This window comes from Geospiza fortis, unplaced genomic scaffold (genome assembly GCF_000277835.1).
Source record: "Geospiza fortis unplaced genomic scaffold, GeoFor_1.0 scaffold49, whole genome shotgun sequence".
Lineage (NCBI taxonomy): Eukaryota > Metazoa > Chordata > Aves > Passeriformes > Thraupidae > Geospiza > Geospiza fortis.
This window is the reverse complement of record NW_005054378.1, coordinates 3,385,656-3,412,250: the sequence shown is the minus strand read 5'-3', so window position 1 is coordinate 3,412,250 and position 26,595 is coordinate 3,385,656. Positions and strand designations below refer to the sequence as shown.

The window sequence follows — 26,595 nt, the reverse complement described above, 5'->3', positions numbered from 1 at the left end:
GCTTAAAATTATTCTTTTCACTGCATTTCTGACAGCAAGTATATGCACAGTGCCCCGTTTGCAGCCATCTAAACTGAAATAACTTATCCACCATACCCTTCAGACTTCACCTAAGAAGTTACCAGCTGTTAGACTGTAACTCACCACAGCTCTTAACATACGTGTCCATCACCTCTGCGCTGATTCCATAAGGACCAGTCTCACTAGGGGCATGTTTTCTGAAGAAGTTCTGGAGAGAATACCATGAAGATATTTAGTTATTCCACATAATACGAAACTGGGTCTTTAGGGAAAAAAAAAATTAAATCAAGAGCACACATGGCCACAATTACAACTTGATAAACTAACAACCACCCCCAAAACACCTCATAAGTTCTAGTTTAATATCACTTTATTTATATCCTGTCTCAATCATCATATTCTTATACTCGGCACAGAAACTGAAAAACAGTTTCCTTTATTAAATGTTTCAGAAGATTAAGAATGCACTCAAAAGTTACTAATCAGTAACAATGAGTGACAATACTTCCAAGGCAAACTGTTCAGGTCACATTAACAAAAACTAAAACAGGATTAACAGTCCTGCTTTAGAACTACACCTGGGGAGCATGCTCTCAAATAGTTTAGCATCCTTATGTCTCCCTATTCCTCAATAAAACCAACAGCTGCTATTGAGTTTAAAAAGAAAATAAGCATTAGTCATAAAATGAGAAATCTGAATTTCCTGTGAAATGTGGACAGGGCCAAACAATCCCCTTAACCTTCTTGAGTAAGAGAAAACTCAGTTATATCCAAGCCTAAGCAAAGTTTCTTCCAGTAAGCACAACCTAAGGAAACACTGTAAGAAGAATGTAGTAGTCCCCTTGACAGCATATAAGTTACTAAACTCAAAATGAAAAACTAAGACATTTATGTAAATGAACTTCAACATGAACTGCAATTTTAAGGTTGTTGATAGAAGGTAAGTAACACTGAAACACCAAAACAGCTTTTCTGTCCTGGAGATCTGCGTTTCACCAGGTAGCACTGGTTTGCTGGCTTCAAATCTTTTCAATAGTTAATACAGTAGTTATACAGAGTGCTCATCTTTACTAGAACTGCTGTGAAATCCAGAATGAGTACTTCCAAAAAGAGTAGACTAAACTTCCACAACACCTGAAAGTGTTCAATTGCTTTTAATTTCCTTGGCCTATGATGCTCAGCTATTTAATCATGCTTCAGCACAGGAAATCTCACTCTTTTGGCGCACTGTCTATTTAGATTAAAAATTCTTCACAGGAATAATTGCTCCTTATGTCTGCAAAGCTACTGAAACATAAGGGCACCTATTTCCAGCCACATGATGTCGCAAGGAATTGAAAAATAACAGTTTCAAAGGCATTTCTAAACACATTATTTTATAAAAATACATAATGGAATGAATCATGAATAGTACACTTCCAAGATTACAAAGGATTGTCAAGAAAGCCCTTTATAGTCTGTATAATTACTGACTGTGCAGATGTACCTTATCACAACCTATATGAAATGGAAAGCTAAAAAAACCCAACTTACGTAACCTGATGCTGGTCACTGATTAGTGATTAGCATTTTTTCTATGTGATAAGTAATTGGTACGCTTATTTTTTGTTAAACAAATGATAATGAAAAATGATAAATAATTTAGATATTCATAGTTTTAACATAGGTAGTTTATAGGAGCTGAGGGCTAGTTTGCTTTGGCTCACAGTCACTGAACTACAAAAAAATGTGCGCTTCAGTACTGCCTGCACAAAAGGAAAGAAGCACCATGAAAAATCAAATCCAAATAAATATGCTCTATTTTCATTAAAAAATCTATTAGCTGCTCACCTCATATAGCAATTTGGTATGTTTTTATCCAGCTATATTTATCTCAACCAGCTGACCTCTGCTATCTGGCTTGTGTGCTGGGATTGAAACCAGTATGAGTTTTGTGTGCCACTATTCAGTTGTGTGTCTCCACTCAAATCCATGAGAATTAAGAAGATCTGCTAACAAAACCAAGTTACAGTACCTATACGTCCACTATTGAGGGGAAACAGGCTTCAGAAATTATACAAATGAATTATTTAGTTGTTTCATTGAACAAAGAACTAATCAAAGCATATTTTGACAAGATCAAATGAATGAAAGACAAACACTCTGAAACAAAACATGCAGCAAAAAGTGTCAGGTATCTGCCATTTTTGTCACTACAGCAAAGCTGATATTTCAATATCATAACTAAACTCCACTGTAATTTATTTAAATAGTGTTACTTTTAGAACACAGGATACTCAAGTGGTCATTTATGTATACCTTTTCAAACAAACCCCAATCGTTTCCAGCTGTAATTTGTTGCCTTCAGCTTACAACTGTTTGATCAGAAGACAATTTACAACTCCCCCATCACGTACCTGTATAGTTTCCTCAGTAGCAAGAACTTCTGCAACTGGTACTGATGGAATAAACTGCATGAAGCCTATGACAGAAAACAGCCAAAAGAGAAAATCTCCAATGCACAGAACTTTCAAACTACTATGTAACACATGTTTATGAACGGACAGAACTAATACACAGTCATTCAACTGGTTCTAATAGGAAAAAACCCACTTTTTTGATCCCATTTTCCAATATCCTGCCTTCAATACTTTTAAAACAACTTGTCATTAACACCAAATTAACTTGCAAAAGGTGTGTTTTCACAAGTTTTCAAGATGAGAGAAAGTATGTTGATGGTTTTCTAAATATTTATCCAGAATGTATCTAAAAGCAGCCAAGTTTGATTTTCTGTTTTTCTCCTCCATTTCATGAAAAGATCTCTAAACAGAAGTGTTAGGTTATTTATTCATGACCACGCGGAAAGCCAGCAGCAAAGATTGGTAACTGCTGATTGTCATTTACTCCTAAATCCAGACCAGGCTCCTTTTATGGAGATATTTGAGTCGCCTATGGAAAACTGTGGTGACTCAGATTGTTTACTTCCATGGTTTAAATTCTAACAAGAATTTCTTACATGCTAAGAACACAGGGAAGAGATTCGTCTCCCTACTGTATGTTTAGGAAATAAATGTATTCATACCATGTTTCGTACTAGTTGCCAGCACTTTATAGGGTGTCAGCTTCAAATCCAGATTCTCTTTTCTTAACAGCTGGGAAAAAACAATATACAAAAGCAAAGATAAATGCAACAGAAAGGCAGATTCTATTACTAAAAGGATGTGTACTGGACATTGATCTCCACTGAAACTGATAATGAGCGAGAGCCTGTTTGGCAATTCTGTATTTTTTTTTCTTTTAATCTACACAGGTTAATTGCACATCTATACAGAAAAGAAAAAAGGCCACATAGAGATCTGAGAACTCCAGAATTATCAGCAATATAAGCTGCATTAATAGTGTTAAACAGTCTTGTTTTTGACAAGAAAAACCAAGAAAACAGAAAAACAAGGATATAGATTCATAATTTTCACCTTATCCATGAGTGAAATAATCTGAAGAATAAGTTGATCTTGACGTAAATCATCGCCATGTTTAAAAATTACAGGATATTTGCCTCCATCTTCTGTCTTGAAGAATAACTGAGCAGGCATTAAGGCACTCTGCAAAAGGAGATACACTACTAAGCTAGTTCACAGCAGCGCTCATATTAACACATTGCTACAGGGGAGCTCAGAAATAAAATCTTTGCATTGTATTTGCATTGCCTCAATAGTTTAGAGTGTACCACTTCCAATTACCAAAAGTGTAACTGTATTTTAGTAAGAAAAATACCTTAATGCTTTCCTTCCTTTTTAATCAAGGATACATTCTCCCTCCCTGCACCCCACAGCAGCAGAAGAGGAAAGGACAGAAGTATTCAATTTTTTTCCCTGTGCATGTAATTCCAATCAACAAGGAAGCACTATGCAAAAGGTCACATCAAAACAAATTTAAAGTGATCAGATCAAAATGCAACATAATTATAGGATAAGCAAGAAAGAACTCCTAGGGGCAAGTCATCTTAAACAATTAATTGCTTCCATAATCTATTCAGCAAAAGTGCCTTTTTACGTTATTGTTTGAGAAAGCCCATTTAATTGTTTGCAATTTTTCCACATAAAACGGGTCAAAGGGGATCAATTATCTACATGAATGTTACAATCTATTGCAACTGACCAAGTCACTTCCCTCCACAGCAAACCAAAATATAATCGAGGTACAGAGTTCAATCTTGAGCAGTAAGATTACATTTTTAAATTAATACCACAAAACTATTAACTTCCACATGTAAAGGCAAAATTATTCTTTATATAGTCCTACAAAAGCTAATGTGATGTCCAAAGGCACCAAAAATCAGTAATTCTTTCCTTTTTAATTCCATTTGGCTTTTTATCCCATAGCCCAGAATGAGATATTAAATGGCAAAATGTCAACTGTCAGAATTAGGAGAAGAAAAAAAATCTCTGATTTTGAAACAAGTTACATCTCACATTTTTGGTCCTATATTTTTTTGCACAGCTACAGAAGACCAATATGTAAAAGACTGCCTCGAGTTTGTCCTGAAGAACTTCAGCTATAACTCTTAAAACATACAGAAAATGATGATTTGCAAAAGTTTGCTTTCCTAACAAAATCTTTTCAATGTTGCCTCCAACCAAAGGTGCAAGAGCATGCAACTGCAGAAGCCTATGCATCAAAGGAACTAACTTGATATAGAGAGAAGCAAGCTAGAACTGGCAGAAAACTATGCACAATATCTCTGACTTTAAGCAAACTCAAATTACAACACCGTCAACAAGGACTCTGATGAAACTACTGTGCATAATAAATCTAGGATCTATCAGAGATAACAGATTTAACACTGGCTGTCATAGCAGCCTACATGAATTTTTAACTGGCAAACAAAGGCCTCCGGGACATAAGTCCAACTTGTACAGAAAATTTTGGTCATCCTAAAATTAGACTGCAGTCACCTATTGGAGTTGAACACAAATTCATAAAATGGTCCAACACCACTGAGCACAGGTAACAACTTACACTGCTAGAATTAACTTACATTTCAAGCAGTAAAATAAACAAAGTAACCCCAGTCCTTTCAACAGTACATGGACTGTTTTATGGTCACAAACAGCAGCTATGGTTTGGTTTAAGGAATTACCAAACACAGGGATATAGGATTTACCTGTCAGTTGACTGTAACTACATGAAATGGATCACCACAGTGCTTTCCAGTCTATGAACTTAAGCTTTATTAAGCAATGGAATAGACGCACAAATGTAAATGTGACACAGTACACCTGCTTTTATTTACATGATTTTGATCTTTAAGTGGTACTCCTCTTGAACACACAAACAAAATTCTGGGAAATTCTGAACTTCATCATCTGTATCACTCTTATAAAAGCTGCTTTAAAATTTAAAAATTTAAATTGAAAAACAAAAGAAAATAAGGAGTTGTTTAACCATTTAAAAAGCATGCTACAATTGCATTTTGCCTTGACTATGTCTGTCCCTTTACATCTTTCAACTGATGTTTCTAAGTTTAGGATTCACAAGATTCGTTTGTATTTCAGCTACTCAGAAGCTCTCACTTACCTTGAAGAGTGTGGCTCTTTCAGGGATTATTCCTTTAATTTTCACCTGAGGTTCCAGAGGAAGTGGAATAAGTTCCATATCTGCTAAATTCATCTTTTCATTATCAGCTAACAATGCCTGAAGCCTCTCATTCTAAAAGAATGAAAATTTGTTTAAGAAAAAACCGACAAAACATAAAGACACACTAGGTATATATGAAGTCCATAAACGAAGGATGCATTACTAACAAATATTCAATTTATTCAACTCTTTATCTGTAAAAAGAATCAAGGTTTCACTCATATAATCCCGGAAAATAAAAATTTCTATTTGCAGTGATTTGAATAACAAAGGAGATATTCCATTTAGTGTTAGTACACTCAAGTAATTTTCTAAGTTCCAGATATGACAGTCTTAAAACAACTTGCTTCTAAACTGCCTGCACAAAGCACAGAATGATTTGTTTCTCATACCAAAGTTAAATGTTAGTTATATTTCAGAAATTGATTAAAATTCAACTCAGAAACTTTATATGCCTCAATTCCACCAAGGAATTTCCTACTACCACAGAAGCAAATGGTCAATAGCTTGCACTGATCTGATTTCCAGACTTGTTTGACATTCCTGTATCTGTAGTTATCAGAAACGCAAACCTCATCAATTTTTGAGTACTTTATACTTGGTGTCCTACATAGGAAAGGTTGAATACAATAAAATCTGTAGCCTTTTCCCTTGCTGAATATAACAGACACAAACAGACACCAAGGAGGTCCACAACTGTTAGGAATAGTTTTAGCGCTTAATTGCTGCTAGCTAGATGAAAACTAAAAGTAAAAGCCATTTATTTCTTAGTTTTACAGAGATGTCTTAAAAGAATATATAACTGAACACTACCAATGCACAAGCAGGAAAGAAATTGTACAAATTGAAAAATTCTCTTCTTTTAGCCTTTGTTACTGATACATAGCAGGTTGCCTCACTTTTTGTTAATAAGTGCTTTATTTTTCTGCATAAATATACCCCATACATTTAAAGAATCATCACACTGAAAAACTCATGTTTAGAAATACTGATGTGTGTCAAAGGAAAAGGTTATACATAAACAGAAATCTCTCTGCCATTTCTACTTTCTTTCCCACACCCACCTGTCAGGTGCTCTTAAAACACTTTAGCTAAGAAGGACAAAGCTTCTTTAAACATATAATAGAAAGCCTTTTCCTCAAGACCCAACAGAAAGCAGAGTTCTGATAAACACATACCTTATAGAAGAACAGGTTTTTTTGCTCTTGGAACAGATGAAACCTTGCTAGTAACTGATTTTCACTATCTGTTCTGGCATACCACTCAAATGACAATAACTTGATACTCTCCCACATCCCCCCAAAATGTTCAGTTATATCATCAACTATTTAACTATTCTCATATATTTCTTTGGCCAAAACACCCCATGAGTGCTTTTAAGGGCCTCTTATGTTTTCTATCTACAAACTTTGAACACACTTCGGAACTTTGAACTATCAGAACCTTTCTAAAGTTTGTTCACAGTTAACCAAAATTATTACAGAAGGATGGAGATCTGTTACAGATCTCAGTGCTAAGGAACTTTAATGAAAGGCTAACATTCCTACTGACTGTCAAATTTAGGCCACAGACAGGCTTTCCAATCCTTTAGTTACCTTTTTCTTACGATTCCCACTTTCACGCTGCACTGCCTTCATTACATGAACCAGCCGATCTACAAATGTCTGCTGGGCTGCCAAAAGCGAGCGCATAACTCTGACAGACTTATCACCCTAAGAGAATGAAAAGTAACAGAATTAATTCCTCATTCTGTAATTATTTTATCTAGAAATCATTCCTTTTTTCTTACACCTTTAGGCTTTTAAGAGGTTAAGTGAATAATGATCAATTTCCCGTCAATTCAAAAGGTATTTTCTGTAAAACACAATCACAGTCACTGTAGCTGGCAATCAATGATCTGACCTAACAGTGCACTTCAATTTGCTTCAACAATTTCAGTGGTGAACAGCCATGCATGACAAACCAATTCACACAGCCAAAGTAAGTTACTACGGATAACTGCAAAATAATCTTATGAAGCACAAGAGTCAGATTCAAGTAACCCCCCTAAAATTGGAAATTATATAAATTGTGAGATATAGGGAACTACGTAAAGACTGCATATCTGCTATACAGTAAAACTTCCAATTCACAGATTTTTTTTTCGGCTGTTTTAGGTTTTTTTTCCCTGCTGCTCCAGCACCCTCTGCTGCCGACACATAGAACAGCAAGTGCTGTTCCTGAGTTCCAGATCAGCCTCTCCACATGCGCCTCAAGGATGAGAGTTTACAATAAATAACTAAATAAATAGTAAATAAATAACATTGATTACACAAGGCTTTTAGAATGTTTTAGACCCAGTGTAAGGCACAGTATTTTAGAACCAGTATGTTACTAACAGGAGCAAGCAACAAAAAGAAGAAAGAGCTCTCAATATTTGCTCTTTTCATTTTTGGCAGTTTCTTCAGCTTACAAATTCAAAATTCGAGCAGGAGTGGAAGCTTTTATAAAATTTCAATGCATGAGACACACATACACAAAAAAACCCAACTCATCCTCTTAGACACCTGAATCTTTTTAAGGAAGAACTATCCCAAACTGTTACAGACTTCCTGACACAGAGGCATTACCTTCAGCAAAGCCTGACTGAATCTTCTCATCACGTTTAAGTACATTTCGTGAGTCTTTGGGTCCCTCTGCTGAGTATCTTGGTCTTCACACTCCACTATTACATACCTGCAGCATAAAAGCAACCTGAGTTATACCATCCTCTTGGAGCTACACAATTTGAGTGAAACACAGTAACCCTGTATTACAGATCTGTAACTAAAAATGAAGATGATCTTTGAGATCTATAGCTGAACCAACAGTTGAACCCTTAAAACTGCATAGTCCCCAATTCCATTTGGATCAGGAGAGTCTACCAAAGTGTCTGTAGTTTTTCACTTACAGTGAAGTGTCATGACTCAAAGAGGACACACCTGAAGTCCAAATCGTATGAACAGTCCAGCCAAGAAGTACAACTGAGCATGTTTTCCACTGTGAACCATAATTCTACCTGCTACATAATTTAGTGGTTGCAAACTTGTTATTCAAGAGCACCTACAATACAAGGAGAATCTCACCCTACCTGCTCCCTGTTTTATCATTAGAAATGGTAGAAGGAAAAGTATTGGTCCTAAAGCAGCTCTTCAGAGTCTACATGCCAGAGTTTCCATTTCTAAATTATGAATTGGATACAAAACTTAATAGTACCATCTGGAACACCTACACTGAAAATTTATTTTGATGTTAAGCAGTCATTTGGAATGCTTTTGTCTAAATTTCTACTTGCAGCACTGACAAGCAAATGTAGCTATTAATTGAAAGCTATGTACATATCTTCTTTCTGTTGGTCAATGTATCTCCTCGTACTACCCAGCAAAAACATTCAATAAAAATATAATAAAATAAAAGTATAATAAATACTATTAAAAAAAGAAAGAAAGTAAATTTTCAAATACTGTGTTTGGATTCAAAAGTGACTAATTCAAGACAGTCTCTTGGCCGTTACACATCAGCAAGAATTACACCATCCCTATGTACTTGTGCAGAATCTCTTCATGACAGAATAGTTGTGAGACAAGACTAGAGGTCTGTCATTTGCAGCTGATCAGATTTGAGTAGTCTTATTTATAAATACACAACAAATTACTACCACTAGAATAAGGCATATGTAACTTATTCCATGTGTACAACCCCAATGAAATCTGTAACTAAAGATTCTTCCTAGGGCCTTGCTAATGCATGTTATAGACTGTTCTTCCACGAATGTGTGTATAAAAGTAACCCCAAAGTTTGCACATAAACTTGAAGGAAAAGAAGAAGTAATTAATTGAAACGTGCCATTTTCATCTTAATTTGTTAAAAAGCCCTGGACAGTTTCTCAAAGCTATTCTGAATCAAGAAGTAAGAGTAATGCTTCATACTTGGGTAGGTGTCTCATGTGTCCAAAGAGGAGACAGAAAAAGCAGTAGCACTGACTTCTGAGGCCACTGTTAAAGGACAGGATAGTTTTACAATGACAAGCGACTGAGCAGAAGGTTCCATTTTCAAGGGTTATTGTACTCTTTCCATTGATTATTTTAGTTGCTGTGTCTGGATAGTTGAAACATACAATTGATCAGCAGCCATGAGGATTTATGGCTACGTCAGCTCATACAGTGGCTGCAACATTTGTGTTTTGTCACTGAGAAATTGAGATGTCTGGAAAGAAAACAAAGAAAAAATTGACTAGGGTTTTTGGTTTGGTGGACTTTTCTTATTCGTTTTGTGGAATTTATTTTAAGTCATAAGTCAAAAAACTCCACAGAGTTATGGATGTTTGAACTTTCTGTAGACAGAGTGTCTGAGATGTTGCTGAAATGTACAAGAACAGTTTCTATCAAGCTGATAGAAGTAAGTTAAGCTACCAACATCTTAATGAAGAATATTTGACTAGGTCAAGCACTTGGTTTCTACTCCCACCAATTCAGACTGCAATTATTTTAATAATTTATATTTAACAGTAATTTTTAATGAAGCTGAACATTATCTTTGGTCACTGCAACAGAAGTGACTATTGCTTGCAAATGTACATTAGTCATTCAGTTAAGTATCTTAAAATTCAACCTAATAAAAATAATTACACAATAAAACTTAGAAAGTTATAGACGGAATCTCTCAGCATAGTTTACAAGTTTCTTGCAAGAATTTTATAAAAACTGTTGATTATATTTTACATCACATATCACATTTATTTCCCAATTCACAACTTATCTGTGGTTAATGCTCTTAGCACACTAAAATATGATCATATCCATTAGTATTTTTAGTTATTTGATGCAGCTACAAAGGTTACACATGAGAATCATATGACTTAGGTTTATCCATATAAAAGGCACCTAAGGTCTTCCTTTTAAAATACATGAGTATATGCAAGTAAATAGCTGTGAGTGTTGTGCATATGCAGATGTTTGTACACTAATACACACACAGACTCACACTCTGACACAGTACAGCTCTACTCATCTCAGCTTGCTTCAAATGAGAAAATTCCTACATGCAAATACTTGTTCAGAAGGCTTGCATATTACAACTTTAGACATCTAATTTTACTCTTAATACACGGAGCTGAGACAAGATCCTAAACTAAGCAATAATAATAAGTAATATTTACAACTGAATTTCCCCCTTAAGATTGCACATATCTGCAATGACATTTTGTTTGTGCTCATAACCATAAATAAAACTAAAATTAGGTTACAACAAAAAAAACCCCTCCTTCATGAATCTTCCTAACATACACCTTTGATTCATATTTAAGTGCATAACTTCAGTATTCTAGCCAACACTGTCAAACATTATAAGCACAAAAATTACAACCACACAAACAGCAAAGCATAGCAAAGGTGCACTTAATCTCCTCCCCAACACCATAAATAAGTTGAATGACAACTTTTAACATAGTTAGGCTGCTTTTTGTGACATTGTATGTAATGTTCTAGACATCACCTCCTTTAGTCTAACAGTAATGCATATTCCTACATTTCATTAGCCTCCAACTATGTTTAAATGCATATTATTTTAAATCTGCTACTTTACCCTGAGAAAAACTGAGATTCTGAAGCTCTCAAGACAGGTCATCTTTTGATGAGCATCCTTCTGGGCATTATAGCTTTGATTTCAATTACCTCTTGATACAGTATAAATAAACAGTTTCTAACATACCAGTACAAGTAGTTTGCCAATGTGGAGTTTTTGCATGCCCGTGATATCAAGAAAGTGCAAAGGTCTTGCTGGAAGGGATTTAAGAAGAGCAAAAATAAAAAATTAAGTTACAAAGAAATCTAAGCATTTGAGAGAGAGACAAAGTTAAGGAAAAACACCAAGTAAATATAACAGTTGTGAGAGATATATTTCCTTCTAAAATCTGAATCCAATCCTACCTAATATTTAAATCACAATAATTTAAATATTCTCTTAAATCCAGCAACACTACTAAAAGTAGAAAGTCTGCTACTCCAGTAATGTAGTTACCAATATATAAAAAGCAAATCATGTTCTCCAAAAAGAAACCTTTAATGTAATTTCTACTTATAATATGTTACTCTTTCCTCCTATGCAATTGCATCTTGCTGTAAATGCCATAGCATTCAACTCCCAATGAGATTTCCCATTCGGTTTTGTATCCAGAGCATCTAACAATCTTGAAGTTGTTCTACATTTCAAGAAAACAAATTTGTTTCTTCTTCATTTAGCTGCTTCTTTCAGGTTTAATAATCCAGGTAGCAAGAAATCTGTGTATCTTTACTGATATGCTCAATTTGAGGTTTATTTTCTATGCAGTATTAAGACTCAAACAGGACAATTTGCATTGCAGGGAATGGATCATTAGTTCAAAGACCAATTAATCTGCATATCAGATTAAAATCAGATTCCTTCAAAATGTCTTTACCTTCTATCTTTCCATTCCTCCAGTCCCATTCCTATTACTTGTCTACTTCTGGCATAAACTGAATATAGTCCTTAGCAGAAGTAAATCAAGACAGTGTCTCACTTAAGTTCAAAAAAGATGACATGTCAAAGAATACGAAAGAACAGACTGCAGAGACTGAAATATCTGGACAACAGTTTTCTATTAAAAGATTGTTTTAGAACACCCTGAACACATGCAGTTTTCAGTGTCTAATCAGTATGTGATAGCCTTTGCTAACACATAATAATTTTCTCCTTTACAGAAGAATACTTTAATTTCCAGTCCCCCAGCTTTGCATACTGTGATCATGGACATAAAGAGACACCCTGTAAAAAAGTTCAATTAAGCCATTGCTATTTTCTTAGCATTTACTTTAAATCGATATTCTTTGGGCACTTCAAATATTCAGTGAGATTTACCCAAAGGATTCAAATATTCACACACCAAAGCAAGAAACAGTACCAGGTCACTAGAAAAGTACAATAAATAGAAACTAAATCATGTGACTTACATCAAGGTTTTCATTTTCTGCAAGCTCTTTTGTCTTAGAAGTAAGAGGTGGAGAGGAAACAGGTGGAATAGGAGTCATAATCTGGGAACTATACAAAGGAAAGCACGTAACTGGTATGACTCAAGGTTCTTGCTTAGGGGCCAGGGAGCATGCATGGAAATCACAATGAATTTCACTTCCACAGCATAATAAATTCAGAAAACTGGAAGAGTTTCTTCGCTACCTTTCCTTGAAGGTAGCATCCCAATCCTGTTCCAGAACAAACTGCATGAACAGCAACTTTGACAGCTGCAGTTCCTGAAAACAGCAAAAATCTGTGCCTGTGCCAGTTTATGCCTGTGAAGGACATTTACTCAAATAAACTTTGCATTTTATTACATCTTCCATTCAAAATAAGCAGACATAGATAGGAATTCAACAAGTCTGCATTTTCAGGAGCTTTCTCTAATGTTCTAAGATGAAACTGCTGATACACAACACCTGCAAGCACTAGTCTTTGGAATGAAACTACACAGAGCAGACAAAAGCTTATTTGCAAGGCAAAGTTTCAGATGGTAAATTTACCTGAAAAGAAGTAATTGAATAGCTCTCCTAAGATCTAAGTATCATTTGAGCCTCAAAATACACCACCCTTCCCACAACACCCACTTTTACGGCGTTGCAGAATGATCAATGAAAAGCTGTAGAACTGTAACACAAAAAATACACCCTCATGTTACAAGTCATTAGAAGCTTAAGACTGAAAATCCTAAAAATCTGTAACAAATATTCACAGAAGACTTTGGTTACAAAGTTCACTTGCACTTTGCTTAATACTTTATTAGCTACCTCAGTCCTTCTTTTGGATTCCCGCAAGTATAAGAAGTATGCTTCCACAAGTCTTCCCCTACACCTTATTTTGCAGAAGCAGAATGAAATTTCTTTTCACTTCAAATTGATTGGACTTTTAGATCCACATTCTGTGATGAAAGCAGGCAGTGGAACCTCACGTAACTTCACTGAAGACATCTTGTACTTTTGCAAATACAGAAGGAAGCAAGAGCAGTGTTTTTCCTGCTCTACAGAAGTTTTCTTCCTTTTGTGTAGTAAGAGCAAAGGCCATAACTTTAGCACTGTTTGCTCTGTAAACTATGTATAATCAGGAAACACATTTCATGAATGCTCCAGATTTGTCAGGATTGATTTTATTCCTGGGGATTTTTTTTAATGTTCAGATTATAAAATAACATGATGAATATGAAAAGCTCCCCTAAAAAGAAGAAACAATTTGATGTCTTAGAATATTACATGTTTCTGCCTTTCTGCTGGAAGTCTAAGCTTCTTACCTGTCTATTTCTGAAGCATTAGATCCAGATGTTGTCATAGTTTCTGACATGGAGCCTTGACTGTCCCTCTTGCTCGGCTCCAGGCCATTCTTTATGTCATCAAAGTTTTCATATTTCAATGCTTGGACTAACTGTAGCAGGTACATCAGCAAATCCTTAGGGAAGAAAAAAATCCAAGTGAAATAAGGGTGTCAGTCAAAGAAAACTAGAACTCCTGTTTACAAAATTATAATTTACAGATAAACTTAGTCAGGATTTAGTGACCTCTACTAACACAGAAATGGAAGTCTCCCAAAACAAGCAATGTACCATAGCAACACTGGTGCTGGATGCAGTTGGACTCCCAAAAGATACTGCATTATCATTCTACTATTGTTTCTTACTCAAAGACAGTAAGTACTAATTTAGTGAATATTCAGGTGCAATTGCTATGTTAAAAATCTCTTTAGTTAAGCTGCCCTAAGTGCTTCCAGCATCCATAGAATAAAGCTTTCAATTTGTGTCTCAAAAGAAGAAAATTGAAAATTCAAGCATAAATTGGACTATGGTATCAAGAATGGAAATTCTCTCTTCTTTAATGGACTATTTTTTTTATCCTTTGTGTAGCTGGGGATCTAAGAGAAAAAACACATATCTAATCTGTTTTAGATTAAAGAACAGATTTTTAACCACTTGCTGTCTACAATCACCTTGTTGCCTTTACTGTTCAACTTCTTCTGTTTACTTACCCTTCCAATATTTTGTAAAAGATACATTTTTAATGTCACAGCAGTATGACCTAGGCTACTGAAGTAGGCTTGAAAAAATATAATATATTTATGCTGCCTATTTTAAACTCCACTGATTGCCAAAGATTCAAGAGTTATGGTAATACATTCAAACCTGGGTTTGCTTTTTATTTTAACTGTCAAAATAAAATATATAAATAATTGATATTTAGCATATTAGACTCTATTAAGTGGGCTCTAGTCATAATCACAGCTCATCACATTCTAATCAGTATACAAATAGAAAGACCTCATTTCCACAGATAATCTTCTACTCATTTTCTTTAGCAAAAGAGTATGACGATATACTGAATTCACCAGATGAATCTGCTGAAAATCCTTCTATTTACTATTTAAGTTCAGAGTACTTCTGCAGGTTAACACTCAAAATCTATCACTCGTTTTGGGTGAGAGCTGTTTTACCTTGTTTAGCAAAACCGGCAACTATTGGCAGTTCATGCTAAGACAACTATCAATGTGTGACACTTAATTATGTAAAGACTGCTCCCCAAAAACCTTACAATACATAGCAACACAGTGAATCATCTGTTGCTTTCCTTTACCAATATTCATGAAAATGTCGTGAAAAGTACAAACATTTCAAAGACTCAATGAGACCAAAAATCCTGGGACCAGCTGACATTTCCATGTACCAACAGACCAGTGAATACCTCATCATCGGCCTGCTGAAGCCTGGCGACAGCATAGCGCCGCACCGTTGGGTTGGTGAAGTGAGATGACAGAAGCTCCAGAGAGTCTTCCACATCCATGGGCTTCCACTTGCCCAGCAGCTCCAGTGCTTGCTTTGCCTCTTGTGGTAGATCCCAGTTGACACACTTCAGGAACTTTGTCAAGGCCTAAACAGGAGAGTGGACAATTCACTAGTAGAAAGCTAGCCAAAGGAATTTTTTTCAAAAACTAATGTCTCACACAAAGGTAAAACTAGATTCAGATTATATTTACATAAGCTGGAAAAGCTTACTGATAAGGGACAAGGCCCCTTCCAGCCCAAACCATTTAACAACCCAACTTACCTTCTCCTGATGAGTAAGGTAATATCTGAATTTCCACACCAAATCCTGTTCCTCATACGTTAGTTGCTTTGTTGGTGGATAACTCACTATGATCTATTTGATACACAGTCAGAAAGTGAGTTTAAAAACAGGCAAAATCAACAAGTTAACAAAGTATACTGTGAGAAAGCACAACACTGACAACACAAAAATAGCTAGGGAAAAAAAAAAGCTTTCCAACAACACAAAGCTATGGTATCATGGTGATGCTTCTCAGTTACATGGTTGATTGAACTGACAGTGCAGGCAAACACAGTTGCTTTAAGTGTACCACTCACACCCACATGACATGCACAAAATACACATTCTTAACCCCCCCTAAATGGTTAAAAAAATAAATTAACAAGCACCTTGTGTTCCTTTCTGAGTTGGACTCTTCTACCTAAGCACTCTGAAACATTTCATTCATGATTTTCTATAAACTGAAATTAACTGTACTTTCTTTAAACTGTCACCATACATTATTACCAACCTACCTAATAAAATTAAACTTAGCCATCATATGACTGACTTACATTAAGCTGGTCTCGTGTAGTTGCATTAGGCTTCAGGTCATGATCAGAAGGTCCACTTCTTAAACTTCGAGCAAGTTTGTGATGTTTGCTTTCTACTAAGTTCTCCTAAACGCAGAGGGTAAGTCAATATTTATAAATACTAAATTTCAGAGAAAATTACTATTGAAGCAAAACCGTCTAGAGAAGACTCACCAGTCTCTTGAAAAATGCACAAAAATGAAAATTCAAATCTGAAAGTACAGCATCTTCTGGCTTTGTTTGTTTATTTTACAAAAAAACTCCTCTAATAATATCTGGAGGGTTGTTGGGAGTTTTGAGAGTCTGTTTCAGTTTCTGATAAAGCATTAACAAACCCTACCTTGCCTTTCGGTGAATTGCTGCAAAATGTAAGCGTTTCAGTCAACACATCCATGACTGACAGCACTCAAACGTGCTAAACACTTAATAAACATTTTCTTTAGGATAATGTTTGCAGCATAAAGCTTTGTATGCAAAAAAAAAAATCTCAAAAACTTGTCCCACTGTTAATACCATGTTAGCAACAGTAGGAGCCACAATAGGAGCCACAGTGCCAACGAGTTTTCAGCAGCCAAGGCAGTTTCCAGCATAGTCAGACTTGCTATTGCAGTGTTAGATTACAGGGTGCTCAAACAGTGTTGCCAGTACAAGCCCACTTACATTAAGGTTCCCAAAGCTGCCAATACCAGTCCCACTGAATTGGCATCCACAATAATGGAAATCTTTTCTAGAACTGTACTTAGGCACTGTCTACATGAAAGACAACATACAAGAGAGTGTAGGGAGAAAATATTTTAACAGAGGAAGTGACCAAGAATTATTGCACCAGTCCCTAAATTCTACATTCCTCTTCTTCAGCTCCCTCTTATCTTCCCACCCTCTAATCTCTTTTGCCAACAATCCCCCTTCTTTGCTTTCTTACACCTCAGAAGCAAGCACATTATGCATGGAAAGAAGGAGGTGAACATAAGCATTAAATCAATCCTTGTATTTTAATCTAGCAGCAGCAGAAATAGAAAAAAAATAAATACAAAATTCAAACCCACTGATATTTCTCAATTGGTTAAATATATCTTGCCACTGGAATTTTAAAATGTTTTAAATGGCAAGCTTTCAACTACATTTATGAAAAGTTCAACAGTAACTCTGTAATGCAGATGGCACAACATGCAGCATGCTTACCATGGACATCTGGGGATCTGGAATCTTAACAATTTCAGGACTTGTTAAAATTGGAGATGACTCATCACCATCCTGAATGACAAAAAGTTGAAGGTATATTAAATATTTCAAGTTCTAGGGAGAAAATGTATCATATTAATGCATTGTGAACTCTACCACAGTAGAAGAATGATTCAACAGCTGACAGTTTTAAGGGGAAAAAATAAAATAATAAGCAGATTATTTTTCTTGTCTGTCTTTTTCCCAGATGATAAATGATTTGGCAAGACAGATGAAGTTCACCAGAGGAGACACAGCTTGACAGCTCACTACTGTTATGCCACACAGGTGAGTGGAGAAATTTGCCACCATTGCCACGTGTCCTCTGGAAGCACGAAGAGAAACAAAACCAGGCTCTGTATTTCCACCAAACCCACACAGTTTTCTAGAAAAAACCACTACATTGCAGAAAATATCTCCTAAAAGTTCAACACTTTAAAAGTTCAACAGAAAGATGTATATAACCTTATCTCTCAGAGGTTCTACATGCTTAGAGTCTAAGGTATGCTGTCTAAATAAGGAAGGGAGAAGCTACAAGATTCCTGTTTGAACCAGACACAAAGAAAAAAAATTAAAAGCCTGCCACTGCATTACAAAAGTAGCAACTCTGTCTTCTAGACACACAGCAATGTGGTTTTGTACTTCATAATACAAAGGTTTCTGGAGGGTAACTAACATCAATAAAAGCTATGAAAAGACATTTCATTTAAAATTCAGGATAAAACAGTCAAACCCAGAACAAAACAAACTCAGCATAACATGTGCTCTGCCATATTTATACTGAGTCTGTTTTCATTTATTTTGCTGTAAATTTGAGATCAGAATAAAATTTTTGACATGTCAACATTTCCCAGAGTAACTAAGTTTTGAGGTAACTTGCTCAGGTTTCTTTCTGCCCCCATCCTCTTTTTTTTCCCTACTTTTCCAATCACATATGCCCTTTGGGATAGCTTTACTTTCATACTTTTCAGAGGTAACTTTCAAAGGAGAAGCTGTTTCAAGGAGAAGAACCATTTGCTGCTAACAAGATATATGAGTTTAAAATTGCCATTAACCAAGAGAAACATTTGTTTCCCTACTACATAAATTTTGTGTAGCTGGCTACAGTAAAATATCTCTTATTATTAAAATGCTTCTTTAGAAAGACACTTTTAATTGCATTTACTACTGTCCTATGCCTTTCTAAGTAACAATTTTGACAAAAGTCAAAATAAGAATACACATATCCTTCCTAGTTACAGGAAAAAAATGCACAGTCTGCCTGTGGCTGATGATGGTCCCAGAATATGAGCAGGTTGCTTTTCTTATTAGTCTTTAAAAAAAAAGGCATGCACACAAACACTGAAGAGGCGAAGACGGCATTTGCTTACAGTATCTCTGCTCTAAAAGCATATTGCCTAAATAATGAACTTCGCTCTGACCTCACTGCACAGAAATAACAGCATCAAAGTATTTCCATAATAACAAAATATGCTGCATCACTATCAGTAGACTCAACTGGGCTGGAGTCACAGTGTCAGATCAGCATTCACACTGAACTAAGCCCCTGCCATCTCACCAGTCAGAATGCCCAGATCATGTCATAGTAGTTTCATAAAGTCAAATTATATAAAAAAAAAAGAAATTGTTGCAGGTGGGAGGAATCCTTCTCATAAACACATCTGATGACAGACTGATTTCTATATGCTAATATCTTATCTTCCAATTCCAAACTCTAAGGCTGCAATCTGACTTTGCCTTTTTAGAAACACAAGATTGCAATTTTCCAGTGACAAGTCTCCACTCTGTTTAGAACCTTCACACAAAAACCCTGTATGAAAAACTTGAAACTGGAGGGGATTCAGAAAGAACAAGCTACTAACTTGCTACTAATAAGCATCCAAACTCTTCAGAGTATCCAGGTCCCATGAGGATTCTCTAGGGATAAGCAGCAGGAACACCCATTGCTGTATTTTTTCCCTCAGTGAAAAAATGATAAAATTAGATACATTAACAGAAAAAGGAAAGGTGTCAGCCTGGTAAAGTGGAGCACTTACCCCACAATTAGTAGTCTCTGGAAGACATTAAAAATTCAAAACTCCCCAGGATGAGAACAACAAAAGCACTATTGTCTAAATTTTGCTTACTTACAAAACAACAACAACAAAAGCCTTCCAGTGTGTCATGTCAAAACGCTTATAAATGAAATTTAAGGAGTTTTTTTCCCCAAGACTAGTGTTAAAAGAATGATTTGTACACTCATTGCTGGCAACTCCTTTTGGAACCTTTCAAAAGAATCATGATAATAATTGTTTATTTTAAACTCTTTGAATGTAGTCAGATCATGGTGTAGAGTGAAGCTGAAAAGTGCTAGCTATTCAGTTCAACCACCAGGAAAACCGTTCCCAGTGTTTCATTGCACGACAGAACAAAGCCTTAAGCTCAACCAAAACTTGCCATAAAATAAAGTTTTTCCAAGCACTCATGGGACAAATTACAGTGTCAGGAGCAAACATTTTGAAACAGACTGCTTAATGAAATACTCAAGAAGGCACAATGACACTAGCTGTCCTGTGAAGGATGTCAGCTGTTTAACCACCCTTCTGTAATTCTCCATTATACCTTGAGAGGAACATGTGCAGCACCACAATCCTGACCATACAAACTTAGTAAACCAAACCAGTACCTAAATTAGCACTTGAATTTGGCCATGTGCATACTTTTGAAAGTGTCTTTCCTGATCATGCCCATATAGACACCTTTAGTCTACGTCATGAAAATCTCAGAAATCCCTGACATCCTCTAACTGCCAACAACCACGTGGGATGTGATGAAAGACAGACCAGAGCACAAGAACACGGTGCAGGCACTGGGCCTTCAGTGGCCTCTTCCCTCAGTGAATCTGCTCTTCTTGGCTGCAACACTTTCCAGCACAGGCAAAACCTGAGATGACCTGCTATTTTGTCATCAGGAAACAAAAGCAACATCAATACTAAACAGCACTGACTTGCTTTAAACTGCTGTGTTACAGAGCTCTGCAAACATTTCACTACAATAAGGTCTATGTGGGTGACTTTATACAAATATTAGAGTTGATTTAAGACAGTCCACAAAATTTGCAGAAATTTTCCTAACCAGTAACATTTCTCTGTACTTGCCTGAAAATCAGTTTCAGAGCACAAATAAATAAGGAGGTTCTATTTATCTTATTTTTTAAGCAAAACACCATTTAAAGTAACACCAATGAGAACCAACATCTCCCCCACAAAAAAAAGGGCAGATAACCACTGGTGTAGACAGTACTTCTTCTTTTAAATCCATGAAAAATCTCTGATAATCAAATTTATTTATCTTTTTTAATGAACTGGATGCAGCAGTGCAATCATTTACGCACAGACATGTTTCACTTGAAACCCTCACAAAAATACATTAGTGATAAATGCTGGTGGTATTTGTAGTCGGTAATTCATTCAGAATTTCTGCCTAAATGGAGAATCAAAAGTGATGCTGTCATTACTAGCAGACCCTATCCCTCACGTCTTGAACACTGTATTTAAATGAAGTTAACACAGAACATGGAAAGAGACACTGTCACCTCACTTCATTGTAACTGAATGTCAAGTCAAAGAACCCCAAATCCTATCAGCCGCTGTTTAACAGGCTAGTTCTTCCTAAACACTTGAAAACAAATATATCAACAAAACTGTGACAAGTAATCTCCACTTTGACTATCGGTCACAAGCAGGTGACAACAGAACCTTCTTTCATTATGCTTGGCGCACTGGATTGGCGATGGCCGACACACAGACTGCAGACTGTAATTGGAAGCATGACAAAACTGAGAAAACAGGCACTAATTTATGTACCATTTCCCACTGCTGTCAGAAAAGGGTCAAGAACTTGTTGGAAAGCTACTTTGTAACAACAAATCCTTCAAACTGCAGTTAGTTACAGCTCTAACATGTACTATTACACATTCAATTACTTTATTTCTGCAAGAGCAGTCAATTTATAGTTATTCTGCTCCATGCACTTTTAATATGCTTCAGAAACATCTGTTAAAAGAAAGATGCATGCTTGGAGTCTGAATCTTCTTTCCTGTGTCGTGCACATTTATAAAACCACAATGATGGAAAAAAAAGAAGTCATGTGTTTAAATCAGGAATAATTCATCTATAATGGCAGGTTGCTGGAGGTAACGAAGAGAACTCATGTTTAGAAATGCCATGTTCATTTATAAAAAGGAAAGAGCCTAGAGGACACAAACCCACATATGTTTGCACCTGTGAAAGGCATAGCATGTTCTCATGTAAAGAGCTAGCTGTTAGTAAAAAGTATCAATATTTTCATCATATTCTGTAATGCTCTCCAGAAAAGTATTTCCTTTATTTCCACAGAAGCAAATAATATTATTTTGTTCATGGGGAAATCCGACACATTATAGGTTTTGTTGTGATTTGTAACACAAGGTAGTTTTGCAACACCACAGTTCTCTATAATTGCTAGTTCTAGGATAACTGTATAGATGCACTACAAAAAAATTCATTCTAAAGGCAAAAAGATTTGAAATATGTGGAGAGGTCTCACTGTCAACTACAGTCCCTAAAAAGAAATGCTAAACAGCTAACCTAGACAGCTGCGTAAGACCCGCTTTCATCCATATTACCAAAATTCACCAAGAAACTAAATGAAAAGAAAAACAGTCACAAAAAGAAAATCAACTGTCCCCCCCCACAAAACCAACCAAAAAGCTCCAACTAAACACTGCCCTCAGAAAACACTCCTGAAAGCCAAAAAACTCCAAGTCTTGCAATACATCAAATAGTTGAAGCAGATTCTGACCTGTTTTCGCTTTTATTTTTTTAATCCTGCTTTTTGCTATTTAATACTGTATTTTTCACTGCCTTCTTGAAAAATTTTAAGTTAGATCACACCTCTTTCAGGCCAGGCCAACCAGAAACAGCCATATACACAGAAATACTCGTAATCGATGCTGCATTATGTCAACATTTTGTGTAATGAATTAAGCTTTTTAAAATTCTCAGAATAAATGCTCCTTAAAGTTAGCACCTCTGGTCTCAAGAGCACTCCAGTTTCTATTCCTACCTTTTATCTCTTTCCAATAAAGCTGCATTATTCAATAACTTTCTGACTTCTTATGAATCTAAACAAGATGAAATATCTAAGACACAATTTTATTTGAAATCAGATTATAGATACACTGTTTTTTCCATCTCAGTGGATCTTTCCACAATACATAGAGTGATAATGCCTTCCAATACCACACTGGTGTCCGTTAAGCTCACTGTCAATCCTCCATCCCATTAATTTTAACTTTAGAAAAATACTGAAGGTGGTGCTTTGCAGATCTGTTTCATAAACAGCAAGGAAAGATGTGAGACATTGCAATCTAGAAGTTTTTTACTTAATTACTCCACAGCATTTTCAGTACAAAAGACTAAACTTCTGTATTTGTTCATTTTACAGAAAATGTTCAGCAGCAGAGCTCCTGTGCGAAGTTTTAATAACTCATCTTCTATAAAGTTAACACTCAATACAGGTACATACCCTCTGGATCTAAGTCATAATTTTACATACAGCTACTTGGAAAGTACTGCTGGATGTCTGAAGGAACTATAAATCAGAAAGTTTTTAATCACTCACACTTGTTAAATTCTGTAATCTTGAACTCTATTACACAAATGACTGACATCTGCAATCATGTTGCATCTATACTATCTGATTTGTATGTACATAAACAGTTGTCACTGACAGCTGTCTGCTGCTCTACTGCAGCAGAATATTTCATCCCAGCAGAAAAACCCATTCATTTTAGGTGCATATGCTGCTTTTTAAAGACAACCATAAAGCCTGCAGGGCACATACCTTTTCGTAGTAAACTATTCCATATTCTTTATCATCGCACTTGACGCAACGGAATTCAATCATCAGGTACATAAAATTGGAGCTTCGTTTTTCCCTCTGAGGAAAGAGCCACCACAGATGTGTATCATTTTTTGCAGGGCATCAATCTTCAGCATTCTCAGTACAGCAATTACCCTACTTCCTTTGTGCTGTAACTGATTAATTAGGTTATCAGCTGTTGCAGCAATTATTTAGTTAATCATTTCATAGAACTACTTGAGACCATATCACCTTCTTCCTGACATTCTTACTACCTCACATTCCCACTCTGTGATACGTATTCACACTTAACACATGAAAACCTGTTTTCATCAGCAGCTTCCAGCTGTGGGCTAAATGTATTAAAAAAATGCAACGCAGAATCAGATGACCACGGGGTAACTGCTGTTTGTTTTTGTCCAAATCATTACCTACAATTATACACATCAAAGTAAAACACAGAAGATATAGAAAGAACAAATCATTTTTTTAAACCAACATCATAAAAGAGACAGAATAAACTTGGACAACAAGACTAGATTTGCAGCTTATTCATCTTCAGAGGAAGATTTGCTCGTATATGCATTTTTTTAAATGCTCTACTCTAGAAAAAGTGCCTAGAACTTTAAAATCTGGGTGAGAAACAAGCAAGAAGTTTAGCAATGAGTAATGTAATTTCAGTTCATTTAATGCATTCATAATGGCTTAACTTTCCACCATACACCAAGTGGCTCTCTGTTTAAAGCACAGGTCTAAAAATTTTATTTCACTGTATTTTTACTGTCAGTGAAGAAGAAAAAGCCGAAGGGAAAAAATGGGATAAAAAAGATGATAGGCTAATTTCTAAAAAACATCAAAATATTTATAGAGGCTTATAAAACCACAGATTTTAGTTAAAAAAAGAATCTGACTTCCAAACCTCCAGTTACCAATAACACAAAAAAGATCTCAGAGCACAGGAAAAAACAGTTCTTTCGTGCAAGATGAGTATAAGAAATTAAACAGTTTGAGCTGATTTTGCTCAATGAGGGTTAAAACCTCATTTAGGAATTAAACTACCAGATTATTTTATTTTTAAAAAAATATTCGTTCAAAACTACAAATGTCTTTTCTCCACACCCGAAGTTAAAAAAATAAAGTTGAACAGCTCTGAAGCCAAGGAACAAGTCAAAGGTCTAAAAAGCTCCCCATCACAACTTAAAATACTAGAGATAAGTTAGTCATGCCTAACAGTGTTCCAAGCTGTTCCAAATTATTAATAAAGTCTATGTTCCATGATCAATTTCACTTGAAGCTGAAAACAGTTAAGAGAGCTGTGTACATGGTGGATGAAATGCTGGACATAAGCTGGCCATGTGCACTGGCTGCCCCAAAACCAGCTGTGCTGAGCTGAGCTGCTCCTCAGCAGGGTGGGCAGCAGGTCACGGGAGGTATCTCTGGCCCTTTGTGCTGTGATACCCCACCTGCAGAGCTGCATCCACCTCTGGGACCTCAATATGAAAAAGATGTGGACCTGACGGAGGGAGTCCAGGAGGCCACTGAGATACCCCAAGGGCTGGAGTACCTTTGCTTTTGAGACAGGCTGGGAGAACTGCGGTTGTTCAGCCTGGAGAAGAGGAGGCTCCAGGGCCTAAAGGGGACCTGCAGAAGAGCTGGAGAGGGACTTTAGACAATGGCATGGAGTCACAGGACTGAACTGTGAGAGTGCTGAGGCCCTGGCACAGATTGTCCAGAGAGATGGTAGAAACCTCATCATCAAAAACATTCAAGGTCAGCCTGGACAGGGCCCAGAGTATCCTGATCCAATTGAAGATGCTCATTGCATGCAAACTCATTGCAGAGGGGTTGGACTAGATGGCCTTTAAAGGTCCCTTCCAAACCAGTCTATTCTGTGATTTTCATTATTACTAAAGTAAAATCAACTTCAAGCTTCCAAATAATTACTTTTTCCTTCACCACTTGCACTGGCAGTTGAAGGAAATAACGCCAAGCAGTTAAGTCTCCTAAAGAAGTGAAGGTTCATATTATCATGATAAACCTCCCCAAAATTCCAAACCTGACCCTACAATGACTTACCTCATTGATCATTTCTATTTCTCTAAAGGTGAGTCTGTCCAGCCAATCCACTTTCACCATGTGACCTTGCCGATGAGACTTGGTGAGCTGCATGAAAAAAACCACAATAACATTCAAATTGCTCAGACCAAGAAAAAGAACACCAAAGTTCTAACAGAGATATTAATATGAAATCAGACAAAAAAAAAAGGAACTGAAAAAACTGGACTCACCTTGCATAGCAGACACATAGTGACACAGTACACACCTTGTAAACAGCCAAACCATGCCATAAAAATAAGACTACACTCGAAAATACCAATCCCAGCAAAGACCACAATAATAATCCATGCACATCACTTTTGCATTTTTAACAAAGCAAAACCAGGAACCTTTTTCTTAACTAAACAAAAAGACATAAGGCATAAAAAAGACATCCCATTTTTGTATTACTATGTTTCACATAGTAAAACTCATCAAGCCAAACAAAAATAAAGTATTTCATAAACTATCTATACTAAATATTTCTGCCTCTGTCAGCCTTTCCTAAACAGGAAAGGCTGTTTCCAGACTGAGACTATAACTGGGTCAACTAAAGATCTTAGAGCAAGTCATAGACAGTTCGCTTTCTCCTTTAGTCATCTGATTAATAGCTCAAGTTTTATTCCTATGCTTACAAACTACCGTAGCAATAGCAAGAAAGTTGTTTAAAGGCCTCATTAAAAATGGAAGACAAGATGAGAGCATACTACTTGTAGTTTCAGATACACTAACAGAATTTTTAACAGTAATTTTTTATCCAGCAGAGGACCACAAAAATATGAAGATCACCTTTTTGGTTGCTAAGAAATGACAGATATTCTTCAACAAAAATCAGTAATTATTGCAGAATGCAAGAGATGTAGAGGGACTAGAAGACATTAAGTTCCTTTACCTCTCAAAGAAATTAGTATTTGTCTAGAAAATGGCTAGCAAAGATAGCCCTCAAAATTATTCTTATTAGGGGAAAGGTTATTATTTAATTAACTTTGTTCTGTGGTCAGCCTGCCCATCCATGAGCATCTGAATGTGAACAGGCCATACAGTGACACTGTCACTTCTTGCAATACAGAGAC

General features: G+C 36.1%; 1 protein-coding gene across 1 annotated transcript in view; it reads right to left on the bottom strand.

Moving 5' to 3' along the window:
• PIK3C3 (phosphatidylinositol 3-kinase catalytic subunit type 3) overlaps nucleotides 1–26,595 on the bottom strand; it is a 66,545-nt gene that overhangs the window by 33,814 nt on the left and 6,136 nt on the right. Inside the window, exons 4-19 of the mRNA XM_014308635.2 lie at nucleotides 25,502–25,588; nucleotides 23,408–23,503; nucleotides 17,504–17,575; nucleotides 16,304–16,408; nucleotides 15,750–15,842; nucleotides 15,387–15,572; nucleotides 13,949–14,103; nucleotides 12,624–12,711; nucleotides 11,365–11,432; nucleotides 8,247–8,352; nucleotides 7,233–7,349; nucleotides 5,578–5,709; nucleotides 3,474–3,602; nucleotides 3,083–3,152; nucleotides 2,418–2,482; nucleotides 145–229 (exon numbers count right to left, since the gene is read on the bottom strand). Coding sequence (XP_014164110.1) covers nucleotides 145–229; nucleotides 2,418–2,482; nucleotides 3,083–3,152; nucleotides 3,474–3,602; nucleotides 5,578–5,709; nucleotides 7,233–7,349; nucleotides 8,247–8,352; nucleotides 11,365–11,432; nucleotides 12,624–12,711; nucleotides 13,949–14,103; nucleotides 15,387–15,572; nucleotides 15,750–15,842; nucleotides 16,304–16,408; nucleotides 17,504–17,575; nucleotides 23,408–23,503; nucleotides 25,502–25,588 — 1,654 coding nt within the window. The remainder of the gene's footprint in view (nucleotides 1–144; nucleotides 230–2,417; nucleotides 2,483–3,082; nucleotides 3,153–3,473; nucleotides 3,603–5,577; nucleotides 5,710–7,232; nucleotides 7,350–8,246; nucleotides 8,353–11,364; nucleotides 11,433–12,623; nucleotides 12,712–13,948; nucleotides 14,104–15,386; nucleotides 15,573–15,749; nucleotides 15,843–16,303; nucleotides 16,409–17,503; nucleotides 17,576–23,407; nucleotides 23,504–25,501; nucleotides 25,589–26,595) is intronic.